This window comes from Octopus sinensis, linkage group LG30 (genome assembly GCF_006345805.1).
Source record: "Octopus sinensis linkage group LG30, ASM634580v1, whole genome shotgun sequence".
Taxonomy (NCBI): domain Eukaryota; kingdom Metazoa; phylum Mollusca; class Cephalopoda; order Octopoda; family Octopodidae; genus Octopus; species Octopus sinensis.
The window spans coordinates 1,437,492-1,459,703 of NC_043026.1; the positions used below are offsets into that span (position 1 = coordinate 1,437,492).

The following is a 22,212-nucleotide window of genomic DNA, read 5'->3' on the forward strand; positions in this document are numbered from 1 at the left end:
TTGCTAAAGGATTAATATGAGGGAGAGTTGAGTGCTATTTCTTACATATCTAACTAGCATATAGAAATCTTCCTCATTGGCTCATATATGTATATATAATAATAATAATAATAATAATAATAATAATAATAGAGAGTATAACTCCAAAATTACAGGGAAAAATTCAATTTAGTATTAAATCAAATTTCACAATATAAATATATAAAATATAAATTAGCGAAAAACAACTCAAACAATAATAGGCATAAAACAAATCATAAATAAAAAATAAATATATATTTTTTTTAAATTTAACTAGATCACAAAAAGTATAAAAATGAATAATCAATATACAATAAGTAATATATATATATATATACTTCTATATAAAATGATTTGGTGCATTGTTTGTTAATATTATCAGGTTTAGACACCATTAAGTCATCCACATTGGCTGAATCATGTGGTGATGCTTGGTGATGGCATAGTATGGGTGGTAGTATAATAGTAGTCTTGTGTGATGTTGTGAGGTCTACATACAATGAATAGGTTCCTCCTCATTCATACATATATATCCTCTACAGGTCTCCATTAAACCATGTTGAATCATATCTATATAGATTCGTAAAACTGTAGGGGTGTAGAGTGTGATGAAGAAGATTCAACTGTTTTCATCATGCTTCTTATATTTACCTCTCTCTTATTGGCACATTCACACATATATATATATATAACTATAGAATGGGTTTTGAGAAACATTTAGCTGTTATTTCCACTGTACCTAGTTATAATATTTTGTTCTCTCTTATTGGCTCATAGACACAGGATGTCTTGCAAACAACTTGCACATGCAAGTGATACCAGTCAAAAGCCCCACATACCGGAAGCCAGCAAGTGTATGGGGTCATCAGGAAAGAATGTGCGCCATTTCGGGGCCTACCTCTTGACAGCATCAATGCGCACTAGCCCTCCCCCCTCACTAGCTAGATCAACTGGTTATCAAATAAAGCTCAATATTCTTCTAGCCATTGCGCATCGTCTCTTTTTAACCAAATCCAGCAGAAAAAAAAAAAAGAAACTGTTGAATAGGATTTGAGAAAGATTTGGCTGTTATTTCCACCACATCTACTAATATTTTTGTCTCTCTTATTGTCTCATAGGCACATTTATACATACGTAAGACTGTGAGATGTGATTTGAGGAAAATTTAGCAGTTATTTCCAGCATGTCTAGTTATAATATGTTGGTCTTTCTTATTCCTTCATAGACACATGTACACATACACAAGACTGTGGAATGTGATTTGAGGATGATTTAGCTATGATTTCCAGCATTGCAATATTCTGGTCTCTCTTATAAACCCATAGGCACACATATACACACATAAGAATTAGCAGTTATGTTCACCCTGTCTACATGTATATATAGACACATATATATAGACACATGTATATATAAACATGTGACCATGTCTAGTTATAATATTTCAGTCTCTCTTATCGGTTCATAAACTCATGTATACATACATTAGACTGTGGGATGTGATTTGGGGAAGATGTGGCTGATATTTTTCACAGATCTGCCAAAATATTTAATGATCCTCTTTGACTCAGTGATGTTGGTTATAATGTTTTATTGTATTAATGTTTTGAATGAATGGTTTGTTATTAGGGAGAGATGGCATACTGATGGTATCAAAGCATGTGTCTGGAGATGATCTTATGTTTGTGATAGAACACCTCTCACTCTCTTTCTTGGTGACCCTGTCAGTGCTGGGACCATGTAAAAAGCATCCAGTTCACACTGTAGAGCGGTTGGCATTTAGAAGGGCATTCACCAATAAAAATCATGCCAAAACTGACCACATCTGTGCTGAAGCCACATAAAATGCACTCAGTCCACTCTGCAGAGTGGTTGGTGTTAGGAAGGGCATCCAACCATAAAAACCCTGCTGAAACAGACACAGTAGCCAGGAGTAGCCTTCTACCTGACTGGCTCTTGTCAAACCATCTGACCCATGTCTGCATGGAAGGCAAACATTAAATGATGATGATGATGATGATGATGATATGTAAAGTAAGATAGGGGTTGTCATTTATCCAATATACTGTTGGTAAAGTACCCAAATTCTTAATACATAAGTGTTTTTAATTGCAATGCAATTAATTCAGTTATTATATTAAACGGGTAAAGAAATATTTTTACCGTTATTTTATGATACAAAAAAGAAAATGGAGAAACAAATTTAGTTTGTTCATCAACTTTCGGATATTATAATGTTGGATTATTTATTCATTTTACAAATGAGAACATCAAAAGCATACAAAATATTATATAAATCAATAGATAAGATAATAATAATACAAATACAGATTTTAAAAGTCATAGTATAAATTAATGAAATCCTAAAATTACTTCTTACAGCTGTTTCAGCCTATGGTCAAAAGTGAATCCAATTTTCATTTTGTCAACATACTAAGGTTGTAGGCATTTAAAAAAATATAATACTTATTTGTTAAAAGAACCATAGGCCTCGTCAGAGATTATAATGAACTTTAAAAATATTAATATACTAAACATGATGCACGTATTACTTAATATATAAAAATAAACAATAAACAAATATACATATATAAAAATACATACATACATAAGCAAAGCGTACATACTATTCACATGCGCAAAATACATTAATGAACACCATTGAACAATATATTACATTTGATATACCATACGTCATATGCGTATATAAATACATTAGAACATATATACAATATTATTGTATTAACAATAAACTTCAACAGATCGTACATACATAATGTCTATTAACATATCAAAAATTCATGATACAAGATTCAATATATATATATTCATACATATATATACATACGCATACAAAAATTACATGCGTATAAGCATATAAATCCAGCAATTGTAATACAGCTAATATTTTATGTAAAGCAAAGAAATTCAATTTAAAATCCAAAAGAGTAATTCCAAACTTTTTGTCAAAGCTGAATTTAATCCACAATAATTATGCTTCTGTTTTATGTATATTAAAGATTTTCAAAATTATTGAGGGTTAGGGAGCGGTCATTTTAAATCATAAATTTTAATTCATTTGAACTTATCCGCTTGATCTGTTGTAAACAATAGGAGGTCAGATTATTAGTTAAATAAATCATATTAGTTTATCTAAACTAAATAAAGCAAGTTTTTTAGGATACTTGCTATCTCTGCCAAGCAAAATTTACACCATTTGCTCCCATTTAATTACGTATTGAATTCCTTCCTCTTTTAAGCACCATACATGGCTAGCTAGGGATGTGATGTTGTGCCTTTTTGGTATCTCTAAAGAGGACCTGTGGTTGTTCAGATGTTGCTTTAAAGGGGCCTCATTTGAACTGACATATTTCTGGGTCTGTGCCACCACCACTGATGTCTCTTTTGTTAATCCTAGGTTTGATGTCGCTATTGTTGCTACTACTGCAGGTGTTGCTGGAGTCAGTGCCAAGGCTGTTATTCCTGGATGGGATCCTGGTGTGACTGCCATATCTGGCTGCAATGTTGGTGTTGCTGTTAGTTGCCATCACAATTACCATTGTCATTGGATGTGTTGCTCTGGTTGCCAGTGTTGGCCATCACCACAGCCTCATACATGATGCCCTCAGCTTCACATTGGGACCCCCCCCCCCACTAGACAGTCATTGCATACCCTATAAGAGCATCCTGCCTCTCCTCACTAAAATTCTCTTAATGGAACTAAAAGAGTCACTTAATGTCCATGTCTGTATGACTGTGTGAAGTGTTTGTCCACCAATCTAAGGAAAATTCTCACACAAGTCTTAATTTTGAGAGAGAAAGGTGGGGCAAACCAAACAACTTTACCTTTCCTCCTATAATCTTGAAATTCCTTATTCGTTGACTAGAACCATATCAGCAACTTTGAACTTATGTAAGGGAGATAACCCCGTCCCTTCTGTAACACCTACACAACCATTCTGGATGTATTTTCTTTTCTTTTTTTATGTTTACAAAACTAACTGACTGAGACATCTTCCCCGTTCCAGTTCTAGAGAGGCTATGTGCTTTGGCCATACGAGTCTGACGAATTACCTATATGGCCAAGTGTTTCATAAGTGCAAAACCAAGGGTCGTTCTCTGACCGGCCATGAACAGTCAACTTCCTAAAAAATCTATTACTGTTCTAATGTTTTAGTGTTCTCCAAACTCTTCTGGTTTGTGACACACTTTTTAAACATACATAATTTAGCAAGACACCAATTAAGTTTTATGCAAACCTAGCGTTAATTATTTTAATATGATTGACTGTGGCTATAAGATGCTGATACACAAATTAATTTTAATAGTAGGACACGTTGAGAAAACCTTTCATTTATCATCATCATCATTTAGCGTCCGTTTTCCATGCTAGCATGGGTTGGACGGTTCAACTGGGGTCTGGGGAGCCCGAAGGCTGCACCAGGCCAGTCAGATCTGGCAGTGTTTCTACAGCTGGATGCCCTTCCTAACGCCAACCACTCCGAGAGTGTAGTGGGTGATTTTATGTGCCACCGACACAGGTGCCAGACGAGGCTGGCGAACGGCCACGCTCGGATGGTGTTTTTATGTGCCACCGACACAGGTGCCAGACGAGGCTGGCGAACGGCCACGCTCGGATGGTGTTTTTATGTGCCACCGACACAGGTGCCAGACGAGGCTGGCAGACGGCCACGCTCGGATGGTGTTTTTATGTGCCACCGACACAGGTGCCAGATGAGGCTGGCGGACGGCCACGATCGGATGGTGTTTGTTACGTCCCCAAAGCACGGAGGCCAGTCTATGCGGTACTGGCTACGGCCACGTTCGGATGATTTTCTTGTGTGCCACCGGCACTGGTACCACAAAGATACAAATTCCATTTATGTTCATCTATTTTGATTTGTTTTGATTTGATTTGATTTGATTTTCACTTGCCTCAACAGGTCTTCACAAGTGTCACAAGAAGGAAGGTATGCACAGGTGGACTGACTACGTCCCAGGTAGGGGCCACGGGTTATGGCCTGACTAGTCTTGCCGGGTCTTCGGATGGTGTTTTTATGTGCCACCGACACAGGTGCCAGATGAGGCTGGCGAACGGCCACGATCGGATGGTGTTTGTTGCGTGCCCACAGCACGGAGGCCAGTCGATGCGGTACTGGCTACTGCCACGTTCGGATGGTTTTCTTGTGTGCCACCGGCACTGGTACCACAAAGATACAAATTCCATTGATGTTCATCTATTTTGATTTGATTTGATTTGATTTGATTTTCACTTGCCTCAACAGGTCTTCACAAGTGTCACAAGAAGGAAGGAAGGTATGCACAGGTGGACTGACTACGTCCCAAGTAGGGGCCACGGGTTATGGCCTGACTAGTCTTGCCGGGTCTTCGGTTGGTGTTTTTATGTGCCACCGACACAGGTGCCAGATGAGGCTGGCGGACGGCCACGATCGGATGGTGTTTGTTATGTGCCCACATCACAGAGGCCAGTCGATGCGGTACTGGCTACGGCCACGTTCAGATGGTTTTCTTGTGTGCCACCGGTACTGGTACCACAAAGATACAAATTCCATTGATGTTCATCTATTTTGATTTGGTTTGATTTGATTTGATTTGATTTTGATTTGATTTTCACTTGCCTCAACAGGTCTACACAAGTGTCACACACTTGCCTCAACAGGTCTTCACAAGTGTCATAAGTAGGAAGGTATGCACAGGTGGACTGACTACGTCGCCGGGTCTTCGGATGGTGTTTTTATGTGCCACCGACACAGGTGCCAGATGTGGCTGGCGAACGGCCACTATCGGATGGTTTTCTTGTGTGCCACCGGTACTGGAACCACAAAGATACAAATTCCATTGATGTTCATCTATTTTGATTTGGTTTGATTTTCACTTGCCTCAACAGGTCTTCACAAGTGTCACACGTGTCACACACTTGCCTCAACAGTTTATATTTTATAAATATATAATTTGTAAACAAAATAAAATACATTTTCAAGAAAAATGTGAGTTATCATTAATCGATAATAATCTGTAAATATGTGCATGATTTCTTGCAAACAACTTGCACGTGCAAGTGCTACTAGTCGAGAACTCTGCATACCTGAAGCCAGCAAGTGTATGGGGTCACCAGGAGAGAATGCATGCCATTTCGGGGTCTATCTCTCGATGGTATCAATATGCACCAGCCCCCTTCACTCATATGAGGCCCCGCTTGCTAGATCAACTGGTTATCCAATAAAGCTCAATGTTCTTACTATTTCAGTGATGGGAAGAACAGAGATTTTGGTGGAACAGCTGATAATAATACTTGCATTTTACTATCAAGCATTTTCAAGTTTCCATGTTTTGATGTCTTTAAGTCTAGCATTGTTGAAAAAGATGCTTCACAAATGTTTGTAGTTGAAAACTTCAAAAGAATTTGTAGGGGTTTTTAGCTGGGTTTGGATGCTTCTTTGAAATACAGATCCAAAAGTTCTGTAAGCTCCCCTCTTCATAAATCAATAACAAACACTGATCATTCTTGATTTCGGCTAGTTCTTCTTTTTCAGTAAGTGAAAAAATCAATCCTTGTTGTTGCCAGAAGTGAATTTCTGATCCAACTGTAGTTTTGGATTTCTAAATTTGGAAAATAATAATTGTTTATCTCAAAGCAATATTAAACGGTCAACAATTAACGAGCTGGTCTCACATTTTACTTCCTACTCACAAGTTTTGGATAACATTTCAAAATTTCTTTCTTTTACTTTCTGCTTCTAAATTGTTATGTTCTCTCTCATAGCACAAATTTTATCAGCCGATGTTAAGATATTTTCTGCTTCTCCCTGCAAACTTGTGCTAATTTTATTCAAATATTCAAATATGTCCAAAAGATTTGCTAATTTGGTTCATCTTGAACCAGATCATGGAATTCATTCTATTAATTTTCTTCAAAATGTTTAAGCATCATTTCTCTCAATTCATACAACTTTTTGAAAGATAACAAACCACTGTACGTAGTAGCAGTTTCTTGAAATTTGCTTCCGTTTCTTCACAAATTTGAGCAAATAATCTTGATTTAAGAGATCTGCTTCTGATGACCATTTGAACCACTTCGTAAATCATCTCCAGCAGTTTGTGCAATTAGTGCTTCACGAAGCAAAAACAATTAGTAATTGTAAAATTTGGTTTTTTTTGCTTGCTAAAGTTAAACCTTTTACTGAACCTATTATTGGGGGTGCACCATCTGTGCATATTCCTACACAGTTTAACCATAACAAATTATTTTCTTCCATGAAAATTGTCTTTACCTCTTGTTCTAAATGGAAGTTCTACACAACACAAGAATTGCTCAATAATTCTGTCATTATAAATGAAACATAAAATCCACCACTTGTACTAACCTACTGACATCTGTTGATTCTTCTAACTGCAATGCAAATATCAAGTTATTATCTTGAAAAATATTCTTCATTTACAGCTTAATGTCATCAGACACATTTTGAATTCATCTTCCAATTGTGTTATCTGCCAGAAGAATTTTATTAACTTCTATCTCAAATTCTGGTCCAAACATTGTTCGAACAATAGCACAACAAGATTCTTTTATCGTACTTTCAGCTATACTATGTCGTTCCTCACTTTTGGCCTCTTCAGCTTTGTCTGATCTCTTCATTCTCTTTATGAACATTGAAGACTGATTTTTTTTAGAGATTTTGAAAGTTCAATGAAGGACTCCACTGGTTTTGTTGACAAATTTCCATACTTTCGTTTGCAAGTATATCCCCACAAACTAAACACAGGGGACCATGGTTGTTTTCATTTCCAGAAAATAGGAATCCCAGTTTTATATAATCTTTGATGTATAAATGAGACTTCAAAATTTTTCCTCTGACCTCCTGAAGCAAATCGTTCAACGGTTGTTTGAGTGGTTTCCTTCACAGCTGTTAAATTTTGCTCATTGGAAATGGCATCTTCTGCAATTTTTCTTTTCTTAATTAAAAACTTATCCATTTTATGGGTAATCTTTAATTACAATTTATTAAGCTGACTTATTATAAAGTTATGATAACTAAACATGTAAATAATATTACCAGCACTAAGCACGATAAAATTAGAAATGGCCGGTTCCCAGGGATAAGCCTATAAGACTGATGAACAAGGGGCTAGTGTAGCATGAGTTTAATGTGATTTCATAATTATTCATTCACCCTCAGTTATGGGTAATACCAGTAAAAGGGAGCAATAACTTTTGAAAGCAATTCCAGTGTGTTTCGCTCACTGAAACAAGTGCAGATGTGAACATTTGTGATTGATTTTCAATTGACTTTAGACAAGAGAGTAGCACTTGCAATATGTTAATTCTTTTATGCTGAATAAAATACAATGAAAATATAGTGAAGATTACTGGTGCCTTTTTTTCTCACCTTCAAACATTAAGTGGGAAATGACAGCTGGTAGGTACATACATTGACATGTTCTTTATGCTAACAAACAGATTCAGGGGAGCTGAAACAAATTGGTTTTAGGTATTTTATAAACTGGTTTCCTGTATGTTTGCGACATACCTGGTGACACACCACTATGTTGTGACACAGTTTGGAAAACCCTGTTTTAGAGTATGCTTCTTTTTCAAATATATGAACTACTGGTGGTATATATGTATATGTATGTATATATATATATATATATATATATATATATATATATGGCCCCGTGTCGGTGGCACATAAAAGCACCATCCGTTCGTGTTCGTTGCCAGCCTCGCCTGGCCCCGTGCCGGTGACACGTAAAAGCACCGTCCGTTCGTGGCCATTTGCCAGCTCCAAAAGCACCATCCGTTCGTGTCCGTTGCCAGCCTCACCTGGCCCCCGTGCCGGTGACACGTAAAAGCACCATCCATTTCGTGGCCGTTTGCCAGCTCTGTCTGGCCCCCGTGTTGGTGGCACGTAAAAGCACCATCCGTTTGTGGCCGTTTGCCAGCTCCAAAAGCACCATCTGTTTGTGTCCGTTGCCAGCCTCGCCTGGCCCCCGTGCCGGTGACACGTAAAAGCACCATCCGTTCGTGGCCGTTTGCCAGCTCTGTCTGGCACCTGTGCGGGTGGCACGTAAAAAGCACCCACTACACTCACGGAGTGGTTGGCGTTAGGAAGGGCATCCAGCCGTAGAAACACTGCCAGATCAGACTGGGCCTGATGAAGCCTTCCGGCTTCACAGACCCCAGTTGAACCGTCCAACCCATACTAGCATGGAAAAAGGACGCTAAATGATGATATATATGTACATATATATATGTGTGTGTGTATATATATATATATATATATATATATATATATATATAATGCATATATATATATACAAACATATATTTACATCTCTTATATAAAATCCATTCTGTCTGTCTGTCTGTGTGTCTTCTCAGATCTCGGGCATCCTCCATCCGACTGCATTCAAATTTGATACGTAGATACCGATGGTATCAGGGCGTGTATAATTTTTGAAAAAATTACAAAAATTGATTCCAGGTGAGAATGCAATCGATAAAGCCGTTTTTGTCCTGCTTTTCAACCTGTACATAACTGCAGCTTCCATTTTTTGTTGTTTTTGTACTGCTTAAAGGCACGTTTCTTTCCTGCCAAGCTTACTATTTAAGCCATGTTTGTGTTCTCCCAGTCAACAGCCTTATCATTTCTGGTACTTTAAACTCTTCGGTTGCATATTTGTGTGAATAAAATCGTTTTTCTTTGGAATAGAAAAAATGTCTATCTTTATTTCTTCTTTTGCTGGTGTCTCAAATTTAGGTTAAATCAGTGTTTCTCAAAGGGGAGGCCTATGGGACGGTCGGACAAGTTGTTTTGAGAAAATTTGGTTTAAATGTTTGACAACTCAGCACCGTCCATTGGACAGGGGTGGGGGCGTTTTGCTCATACATACATACAAACATACATACATATATATGCTCATACATATACGCATGTTCAGATGCATGTATACAAACATACTTGCACAAACACACACATCAATTTATTTGTCTGTCTATCTATCTTCCCTTTTTTCTTCATTCAATGAGCCTCACCCAGTTTTTTGTCACTAAATTCCACTTGCTAGTCATTGGCAAACAGCAACTATTTGTAGAAGTCATTTGTCCATGATATTGCTGCCGAGTAAATTTGAATTCGAAACTGTCATTCCCAAAAGATTTCTTAACAAATAAATTCAGATCAATTTTATATACTTTGATATTTCAGAATGTGTGGTGAGTATATAATTATAAATATCCCTCTCCCCATCATATTCCCCACCACCACCATCATCATCATCATCATCATCACCCCACCAACAATGATATTATCTTAATTCTGAGACAGAGACCAATATGGAAATATTGGTCATTGTCATCCTCATTCACATTGTCGTCGTCACCACCACTGCCATCATAGCCACCACCACCACCACCATCACCTTGTAATAGTTATAATGATTGCAGCAAAAGAAAAACAAACAATCTGATAGAATTAAAGATTTAAGAAAGACCCTCACCATGTACGTTAAGTTCTTTTCAACCTTTCTTTTTAATCTTTATAGTCTCATTCATCAATGCTCAGTTGTTCTATTCTGCAGATTCCATTAATTTTTCATCACCTCAAGCCCAACATGCTTTGAATGCTTATTTGTTAACTTATAAAATAATTATCTTTGCTCCATTTATAAGCTAATTTTTAGTTCCAAAACTTAGCTTTTGTCTGATGATTGTTCATGTGAAACTAGTTTGTGGTTCTGAAGTGTTTTTAGCTTCTATAAAATGCAATATACATACATACATACATACGTACGTACGTGCGTGTGTGTGTGTGTTGTGTGTGTGTGTGTTTATGTAGGTTAAAAAGGAACACATGAGTAAAAGGAAAATAAGACAAATGTAGAAAATGCTAAAATAATTTTATCATGAAGAACATTTTAAGTATGGTTTCGGTCATTGCAACTTTTTCAACTTAGAGGAGAGCAGGAAAAAGAAATGAAATTGTAGAAAAATGAAATGAAATACTTTTTAAAAATAATTCCATAGTTTTCAAATACAAGAGATATTTTCCTTTTTTCTGTCCCTCTTTTTTACTCCTGTGAAGGCTTGGAAGTAGGGAGTTGATGTGTGTTTGGGCAAGTGTTTGTATATATGCATGTGAACACGTGTATATGTATGTGCATATATGTGTGTGTGTGTGTGTGTGTGTGTGTGTGTGCGTGTGTGTATGTATGTATCTATATATGTATTTATGTATGTATATTCTTTTAAGACTGCTACTCCCTACTACCAAGCCTTCACAAGAGTAAAAAAGGAGAGAGACAGACAGAAAAAAGGAAAATATCTCTTGTATTTGAAAACTATGGAAATATTAAAAAAAAACATTTCATTTAATTTTTCTACAATTTCATTTCTTTTTCCTGCTTTACTCTAAGTTGAAAAAGTTGCAAAGACGGAAACTGTGCTAAAATGTTCTTCATGATAAAATTATTTTAGCATTTTCTACCTTGTCTTATTTTCTTTCTTTATATATATATGTGAGTGTGTGTGTGTGTATGTATATAGATATATATAGAGAGAGAGTTTACAAAAACAACAAAAGATGAAGACAGGTGGTGTACAAAACAAACATGTATTAGTATAATGCTCAGGAAAAGAAAAAGTCTTTTACGTTTCGAGCCTATGCTCTTCTACAGAAAGGGACACAGAAAGAAACAAGGAGAGATACATACATATATATATAACTGTGGAAAGAACCTGTGGAAGAGGTAAACCCAGGAAGATATGGGATGAGGTGGTGATGCATGACCTTCGAATGTTGGGCCTCACAGAGACAATGTCCATGCATACTCAGGTGTGCAACGGTGTCCATTGGAAGATCTTAGCCAAGTGTAAGCCTTACATGAACGGCAGTGGAAAATGTGGTCTTTATAATATGGAAAGATGGCTCATCTGGAAAAGCAGCTTAGACCTTGCTACATGTCTAAATTCAAAAATTGAACTTTTCGGATCATATCCAAATGTGGCTAAATATTTATTATATTTTTGGTCCCCCACCAGATCACAGATACAACTTGCTTTATATATTATTATATTACTTATATTTCTTATATATTTTTTACATATTTTTACATATTTATAGAGATATTGTTTTATATTTTTATTGCTCATATATTTGTTACACATTTTTTTGTATTTTACCTTCCACCCTGCATTTTTTCTTGTGCATGTGCATATATAGACATGTATATGAATTTTTTTATGTGCACGTGTGTGTGCGTGTGTGCAGGTATGTATATATATTATATTTTTTTGGCATATGTGTGGTTCCGCATGTGTGTGTTTCAAGTGAGTGTGGATGAGCATATGCATATAGGCACATGTATGTGGGTGTGTGTGTGTGCCTGTGTATGTATGGACATGTGCACATACGCGAATTCTCTGAGCATTTTTACTCCTTTACTTTTTATATTTTTATTGCTTTATTTTTTACACATTTTTCTGTATTTTGCCTTTCACCCTGTTTTTTTTCTTGTGCATATATAGACGTGTATATGAACCCGTTTTGTGTGTGCGGGTATGTATATATTTTTTGGCGAATGTGTGTGTGAGCATGTGTGTGTAGATGTGTATAGGCACCTGTACGTGGGTGTGTGGCCATACATGTGTATGTATGGACATGAGTGCCTACGTGATTGCTTTGAGCATTTTTACTCCTTTACCTTTTACTCCGTCCCCTTATTTAGTGGTCATTCAAATAACTCTTTTGTCTTAATTACGGTCAATCACACAGTAATTTCCCTTTGTTTAACAGTCATTTTCATAGCATTTTTCGATGGCCGGATAACTGAAGAGATGTGGCTGCGGGTTTCTGCCCCGACATCCAAAGCTCCAACTTTTATCTTGGCTTCCAAATAATTGTCACCTATTATATTTACAGATAAATTCCTCTATTTACATAATATCGAGGTCTCTTTCATTCCTTGGTTGTCTTACCATTACTATCAATATATATATATATATATATATAGATATATATATAGTCGTAGAGAGTGAAGGAGAGAGAAAAAAACAGGAAGGATGTGTCATCAGTTCCTAAACTTATTCAACTATACCAAGTTTCTTCTTTAGACTTTCCGGCATTGTTTGTGGTGGTGGTGGTCGTGGAAGTTTAAACACTACTTTTACAGTGTCATAAATAAACCACTGCATAGCTGTTAATGTACCAATCATGATAATACGGGGACCAAGTCCTTTCCACAGACCTGCAAATCCAAGTTCCTTAACAATTTCTCCCATGCTTCTCCCTTTAGCTTGGTTCAGTTTTGATATGAGGGTGTCGGCGGGGTGAGGTACACTAGCACAGACTACACCAGCGATATAACCAGCTTTGATTTGGAACATTCAGAACGAGGCTTAGGTACATAATTGTACAAAAATTCAACGGTTCTTTCAAAATCAGCAAACTTCATCATTGTGTAAGGAATTTGTTGTCCCCACTGTGAAACAATACCTTTATAGAAACTAGTCATGCCTTCTTCCTTGATCATTTTTGGAAGACATTCTCTCAAAGTATTAGCATAACCTGCAGATGTCTGAATCTTCACTTTAGCTGCTTCCAGAGGACAGAGAAGAATATCTGCAAAGAATTGCACTGGCAGCTAAATATAGAGATGTCCTCCATAGAAAGCTATTTTCTTCACCAAGTACATTACTATATGTTATTTTGAAGACTTCACAGAAACCAAACTTCCCAAGACCTTGCAAAGAATATCTGATGAATGTAGGGGCCCTGGTTTAACTCAAGGATGGGCCCCTACATACAAATCTATCGGACTTTCAAAGAGGTCAAATTGTATGGCAGGCACTAGCTTAATAAAAACAGGCAAAATGTTTGATGTATCAAGAAGTACTGTTTCGAAAGAAATGACAGCCTTTAAGAAAGAGGGAAAAACCACTTCAGTGAAACAAAACTTTCAGATAGGGACCATTGAAAGGATCACAAAAGTACAGCTCCCAAAATTTCTGCAGAGCTTAATGACCACCTCGAGAATCCAGTTTCCACAAAAACTGCTTGCTGGGAGCTGCACAAAGCCACTTTCAAAACAAACGTTGCAAAGCATTTAGAGTGGAGTAAAAACCTACAGAATTGGTCCCTAGAGCAGTGGAAGAATGTTATTTTCTCAGACAAGTCATCCTTTACCCTATACTGTATACTCATCCAACCACCAGATGAGTGTACATGCGGAGACAGCCATAAGAAGCATTTGACCCAGACTGCTTTCTTCCAACTGTTAAACATGGAGGAGGATCAGTGATTATCTGGGGGCGGGGGGGCTATATCTTGGAAATACACTTGGAAATACATGGCAGAATTAAAAGTCAAGACTATTTAAGCATTTTATCTGATCAAATTCATCCTATGGTTGCAGAACTGTTTCTGGGGGGAAACGCAATCTTTCAGGATAATAATGCACCAATTCACACATCTAAAGTTGTTACTGAATGGCACGAGGAACATTCTAGTGAAGTTGAGCATCTTACCTGGACACCACAGACCCCAGATCTCAATATTATTGAACATTTATGGTGCATTTTAGAAAAACAAGTAAGGAGTCGATATCCTCCACCATCATCGCTACAAGAACTGGAGACTGTTTCAGCAGAAGAATGGACAAAAATTCCTTTGAAACAATACAAACTCTGTACGAGTCCATACCTCATAGAATTCAAATTAAAATGAATTTATTAAAATGAATTTATTTGAAATTTTAAGGTGTTTCTATTATTTTGTCCAACCCCTGTATATATATATATATATATGATTAAATATATATAAATTAGGAAATGGAGTTAAACGCAAGTGTTATTCAAATCTTTATACTTTCGACATATGTTTCGAAGAAAACATTGGTATTATTCCAGAGGGAATAAAATGATGTAAAACAATGCGATCTTCTTAGGAATAAAAAGAGAAACAAAGCACATCAATAATTCATTTTAACTGAATGTGATTACTGCGTATATGATGAAGGGAATGCTGGCAAGTTATTTCTTAAAAAACTGTTAACAGATTTAATGTCAAGGTCAACTTAGAGAAAGAGAAGGAGGAGAAAGAAAGAAATTAACAGAAAATTAAGAGTGGAGAAATACAGTGCAAATAGGTTAAAGCATGATGGGAAGAACAAAAAGGCGGTAAGAGAAAATAACTCAAAGTTTATAGAGGTGTAGTGAATGTCTCATACACAATAAATTCTTAATTTATTAGAATTATCTTCACACTCAGAGAATGAAATAAAAAAAAAACCTGATAATAATCATTAGCAACACTGAATGAAAAGGGGAGATAATTTCAAAATATTATGAATTTCACAGTTGAAGAAATTTGCTTTTGGTAAAAGGGCAAATCTGATATTTGTGTGCTGTTTGTTGGCTGTGTGTGTGGGTGTCTTTGGTTTTGTTTTGTGTTTGCTTGTGTTTACGCATCATCTGTTTTTCTTTGTATTTGTCATTTCTTAACATCTGTCTCTGTCTCCTTTTGCCATGCCAGTTAAATCTCAACTTCTGCCTGAGTGAGTTCACTGACAGTCTTACAGAGAAGTTGCTGGCCCTGATCCAGTTTTACACTATGGACCCACTTTACCTGTCACAGGTGAGTAAACAACCAGAGACTGGACAGTTATTTGCTTCAATAATTTCAACTGCATGCCTGTCTATCCTTCTGCTCATGTGTCATGCGAGTGTGTTTGTATGTGTATCTATCAATCTGTGTGTGTGTGTGTATGAACTTTAGGTTAGTTAAAGTATGATTGTGACATATTTCAACTTCTAAAGTCAAACCCACTGCAGTTACTGTGGAGAAAAAATGTCTCTCTTGTGGCAAAAAAAGGTATAAAAACACCATATCTGTCCATCCAGTGCTGCCCCCTGCCAGATTCCCAAATCTGTTTCTAGCTCTTTAGCTATATTCAATGGAAAATACCAAAGAGAGACAAATCTGAGTCAACTTAAAGCTTTAACTAAAACACAGTCAACAACATTGACTAATTTGCACCAACAGACTGCCAGGTGAGGAAATATTCACAGCAGCAAGCAGTGTTTAGACATAAATGAACTTTAGGTTGGTTAATGACATATTTAAATTTCTAGATTAAGACTTAAAGCTTTAATTAAATCTGTTGAGAAATGCCTCTCAGAAGTGGTCAAGAAGAGACCAAATAAATTATTGGACATGCGATAAAACGCAGATTATGATATACATATATATGTATGTATATTTGAGGAAATGGGTTGAGAGGGTTTTTGGGAGACGATTTTTATTTGAAGCTTGAAACTCATACAAGAATCGCTCACTGTAAACATTATTATTAAAATAAAAATTGTCCCCTAAAAAGCCATCTTTACTCATTTTTTCAAATGTATAATACTGTACCATGAACTTTCTTTTCATTATCCTACTATATATATATATATATATATATACTTTATTTAGAGCAGCAGAAAATTCAACAAAATCTGTTACTCTGAGTTTCTCGTTGCCATTCATCAGACAGTTTTTGCTAGAATGGAACCGATATATCAATTCAATCTAGACTCTTACAAACGCTACACCTTTAAAAAAAAAATGGACTTGTTTGATTGGCCCTTTAGAAATAACGGTCAATCTTCGAGTGATAAACAAAAAAAGCTCAAAAATATATGTATATATATATAAAAAATTATAAAAATTATAAAATTCGAGGAAAAAACCTTACATTGAATAAAATACATATTGACGTTAATGAAGAAAGTATAATTAATGCATAAAAATTAAACCCGTTATAAATATTACACTGCAATACATATTTATATTAAAGTGTACATATATATATCAACATACACAGAAGGATGCGTGCAAACGCCATACATATACAGACGTATAAATATAAATCTAAAATATACACATAAATGCATGCGTACATATATGCACGCAATCTATCTCGCACGCAAGTTAAAATCATCGATGTAGTGATTCCCATATACTGAGTAAAGCTTAAGTAAGGGGGACGTAAAGTTGCATCAGTATCAGTTAGAGAAAAAAACGAAAGAAGGGAAGAGAGAGAAAAAGGAACGAAGAAGGGGGAAGGAAAAAAAGAAAAAGGAGATTAGCAAAGATAGTCAAACCTTCGTGCATAATCTTAGCAAACACAATACAATAGATGACAGAATTTCACTGGCATTTCAAGTGTTGCAGGAAAGTTACCAGGATGTAGCAAAGAAATATCCTTGTTTCGATGTCAGGCTCAATAACAGTAGTTCAACAGAATTTGTCAAACGTTTCGTTTCAAACAGCTGCAATTTTTAAAAAGATTTGAAAGTGTATATTCTCAGAAAATATTCTGAATCTGCTTCATTTTCACTTTGCAGAGGAGAAATCTGTTTGCAAGCTATTCATCTTAGTTATCTATCTAATCCCATTTCAAGAAATAAATTAATTCTGGTTAATATCTGATTATTGTTTTATGGCTCTTTGACCTCTGATATGAAAACCAGTTGAATCTAGCCAACTCTTAATGTGTTTTCATTCTCTTCAATAATGTCTCACTCAGAGAGTCAATAAACATCTTGAGGTATTTTTTCTCTGATGAAAACAGTTTTTCCATGATGTAACTGAACTATTCATCAATGAAAAATGTGTCTCAAACAACTATAGTGAACATTTAACGCATTTGTGTTCTTATTTTATGCAAATACCATACATGGAATCTTTCCAATGTTGGATCTGGAACTTGCATTGTGTCATGAACTTACATGCATATGTGCATGGGTGTATATTTGCCTGCATATGCTTATGTGTGTATATATGTATGCATATACTACTACTAGCACTTCATCAGTTACAACGTCAAGGGTTACAGTTGATCCAATCAACAGAAACAGCCTGCTCGTGAAATTAACGTGCAAGTGGCTGAGCGCTCCACAGACATGCATAACCGTAACTGAGTGTGATAAGGTACTACTCCTGTTTTGCTAGCTAAGTGGACTGGAGCACTGTGAAATGAAGTGTCTTGCTCAAGGATACAATGCACCACTGGGAATTGAACTCATGAACTTACGATCATCATCCAATTACCCTAACCACTAAGTCACGTCTACATATATATAAATGTATGAATATGTTCATATATGTACATGTATGTATGAATGTGTAATTCAATGAATACATACATATATATATATATATATATATATAAAGTAATACTTGTAGCCACTTCAACATGGCTGTTTGTTTGAATGGACTCTACTACAATTTTTTAACCCCAAGAGGACATCTCTTCTAGCTGGTTAGTGATGCAGAGCAGCATCTGATAAATTGCAAGCAGGGGAGCAGACCCCTTCTAGTGACGGGACCAGCAGACCAGTCCTAGTTTTGGGCTATTTTTGCCACTCTTCAGTATTAGACACCTCATCTGCTTGAGATGGCTGTAGCTCACTTCTGCTTGCAATATATATATATTTCAAGCAAACACACAGTGACTGATTTTGCAAGAGATAGTGCAACTACTGCATTGATCTCTTAAAGAGATTTTGCAACTAGCATTTTTGCCTGTTTTATATATATATATATATATATCTTATATGAAATCCGTTCTGTCTGTCTGTCTGTGTGTCTTCTCGGATCTCGGGCATCCTTCATCCGATTGTGCTCAAATTTGATACGTAGATACGTATCAGGTATCAGGACGTGAAAAAATTACAAAAATTGATTCCAGGTGAGAATGCAATCGATAAAGCCGTTTTTGTCCTGCTTTTCAACCTGTACATAACTGCAGCTTCCATTTTTTGTTGTTTTTGTACTGCTTAAAGGCACGTTTCTTTCCTACCAAGCTTACTATTTAAGCCATGTTTGTGTTCTCCCAGTCAACAGCCTTATCATTACTGGTACTTTAAACTCTTCGGTTGCATATTTGTGTGAATAAAATCGTTTTGCTTTGGAATAGAAAAAATGTCTATCTTTATTTCTTCTTTTGCTGGTGTCTCAAATTTAGGTTAAATCAGTGTTTCTTATGGGACGGTCGGACAAGTTGTTTTGAGAAAATTTGGTTTAAATGTTTGACAACTCAGCACCGTCCATTGGACAGGGGAGGGGGCGTTTTGCTCATATATATATATATATGTATATATATATAACGTGGTGGTGGAACAATACTGTTGACAGGGCTATTAGACAAAAGAAACAGGCTTGGAAGGACTGGAAGAACGGTGGTAGCAGGGAAGTGTATCAGACTGCAAGAAGGGAAACTAGGAGGCAGATTTATTTAGCCAGATTTATTTAACAGATAAGAAAAAATTTGCCAATGTCCTGCACCGTGAGGATGAAAGACTTGAGGTATTTCGTAAAGCAAGACAGTGTGTGAGAGAGAATCGTGACGTGGTAGGAGAAAAATGTGTTCGCACGGATGACGGCTCACTTGCGCTAAATGAGGATGCAAAGAGAGAGGTTTGGAGACGCACTATGAAAGGTTGCTGAATGAGGAAAATGAATGGGATAAAGAGAGTCTGCCGAATGTTGACCCAACAGAGGGACCAGCAATCCGAGTTGACAGTTCCTTAGTAGTTAAGGCAATTACAAGCATGAAAACAGGGAAAGCCCCAGGCCCATCAGGAATTACTGCAGAGATGCTCAAAATATCTGGTAGTGTCGGCTATAGCCTAATCACCTGTATTAAGGAGTCATTCCCAATGACTGGTGTAGCAGCATAATAGTCAACTGCTACAAAGGTAAAGGTGACGCCCTAGATACAAATAACTAAAGGGGTATCAAGCTGCTAGATGAGGTAATGAAGGTTACGGAGAGGGTTATAACCCAACTAATTAGAGAGAGAGTTAGCTCAGATCAGATGCAGTTTGGGTTCATGCCAGGGAAAAGTACTACTAATGCTATTTTCCTGGTAAGACAGCTGCAGGAGAAATACCTAGCCAAAGACAAGCCCCTATACCTGGCTTTTGTCGATATGGAGAAAGCCTTTGACAGGGTCCCCCGATCCCTTATCTGGTGGTCAGTGAGGAAACTAGGGATAGATGAATGGTTAGTGAGAGCTGTACAAGCCATGTACAGAGACGCTGCTAGTAAGCTGAGGGTTGGCATCGAGTACAGTGAAGAATTCAGGGTAGAGGTTGGGGTCCACCAAGGTTCAATCCTCAGCTCCCAATAACAGAGGAATTCAAAACAGGATGCCCCTGGGAGCTCCTCTATGCTGATGACCTTGCTTTATCAGAACTGGAGGAGAAGTTTCAGGTATGGAAGCAAGGTTTAGAATCGAAGGGCCTTAGAATCAACCAAAGTCGTAATAAGTAGGAAGGTAGACCAATCACAAACGCCTTCAGGTAGATGGCCTTGCTCGATCTGTAGAAAAGGTGTAGGTAGAAACTCTATAAGATGCACCAAATGTAAGCTATGGACACATAAGAGATGTAGTAATGTCAAAGGAAGACTAACTATGAAAATAGTTTTTATCTGTGGCAGATGCTCAGGAGCAATAAACTCTGAAAATATGCAGAGACCAACTTCTATCACATTTCAGGGAGAAAAACTAGAAGTAGTTGATAGCTTCCGCTACCTAGGTGACCAAGTCAGTAGCGGGGGTGGGTGTGCTGAAAGTGTGGGCAAAGTCTGGGCAAAGTTTAGAGAGCTCTTACCCCTGCTGGTGGCAAAAGGCCTCTCGCTCAAAGTAAAAGGCAGACTGTATGATGCATGTGTACGTACAGCCATGCTACATGGTAGTGAAACTTGGGCTGTGACTGCTGAGGATTTGCATAAGCTCACAAGAAATGAAGCTAGTATGCTCCGTTGGATGTGTAATGTCAGTGTTCATAGTCGACAGAGTGTAAGTACCTTGAGAGAAAAGTTGGACCTAAGAGGAATCAGATGTTGTGTGCAAGAGAGACGATTGCGCTGGTATGGTCATGTGGTGAGAATGGATGAAGATAGGTGTGTGAAAAAGTGCCACACCCTGGCAGTTGAGGGGACCTGTGGAAGAGGTAGACCCAGGAAAACCTGGGTCGAGGTGGTGAAACACGACCTTCGAACTCTAGGTCTCACCAAGGAAATGACCAGAGACCGAGACCTATGGAAGTATGCTGTGCGTGAGAAGACCCGGCAAGACCAGTGAGAACAGTCAAAATCAAAATCAAACCAAATCAAATCAGATATCAGAAAGCAGAACCAAAATTGAGGTCGATCAACATCAGTGGAAATTGCAGCTGTGGTTAGGCGAACCATCCGATCGTGGTTGTTGCCGGCACCGCCCTGTCTGGCCTCCGTGCTGGTGGCACGTAAAAGCACCATCCGTTCATGTCCACTGCCAGCCTCACCTGGCCCCCGTGCCAGTGGCACATAAAAGCACCATCCGTTCCTGTCCGTTGCCAGCCTCGCCTGGCCCCCGTGCCGGTGGCACGTAAAAGCACCATCCGTTCGTGGCCGTTTGCCAGCTCTGTCTGGCACCTGTGCGGGTGGCACGTAAAAAGCACCCACTACACTCACGGAGTGGTTGGCGTTAGGAAGAGCATCCAGCCGTAGAAACAATGCTAGATCTGACTGGGCCTGATGAAGCCTCCCAGCTTCACAGACCCCAGTTGAACCGTCCAACTCATGCTAGCATGGAAAACGGACGCTAAATGATGATGATGATGATATATACCACCAAATAAGTTAGGGGTGTGGATCCAACCCACTAAGGGATAATATTTATCCAACATACTGTTGGTATAAATACCCAAATTCTTAATACACAAGTGTTTTTAATTGTAATCCAAATAACTTACTTATTGTATTAAACGGGTGAAGGTAAAGAAATATTTTACCATTAATTTATAATACAAATAAGAAAATGGAGAAACACATAAGTTGGTTTATCAGCTTTAGGATATTAGAATGTTGACTTATTTATTTAAAAAAACAAGAACCAATATAACATACATATATACGTTATAAGTCAATACATATAAGATAAGAATATAATTATAAAAATCATAAAATAAATTATTGAAATCATTAAAATCACTCCTTACAGCTGTTTCAGCCTATGGAAAAAGTAATTTGTTATGCTCATACAAGGTTGTATGCAGTTAAAAATGAGGTACTTATATATTTCCATAGGCCTCGTCAGAGATTATAAAGTACATTAAAGATATATATGTGTGTGTTGTGT

The 22,212-nt window shown here is 37.2% G+C and overlaps 1 protein-coding gene across 5 annotated transcripts in view; it reads left to right on the top strand.

The window, feature by feature from the left end:
• The window catches only part of LOC115226594 (histone-lysine N-methyltransferase, H3 lysine-79 specific), a 138,506-nt gene that overhangs the window by 114,739 nt on the left and 1,555 nt on the right, over positions 1-22,212 (top strand). For 4 of the 5 annotated variants that reach the window (XM_036515201.1, XM_036515202.1, XM_036515203.1 and 1 more), the window contains 2 exons: positions 10,223-10,258; positions 15,573-15,674. In XM_036515201.1, coding sequence (XP_036371094.1) covers positions 10,223-10,258; positions 15,573-15,674 — 138 coding nt within the window. The remainder of the gene's footprint in view (positions 1-10,222; positions 10,259-15,572; positions 15,675-22,212) is intronic. The other variant, XM_036515204.1, reaches the window with a different exon arrangement.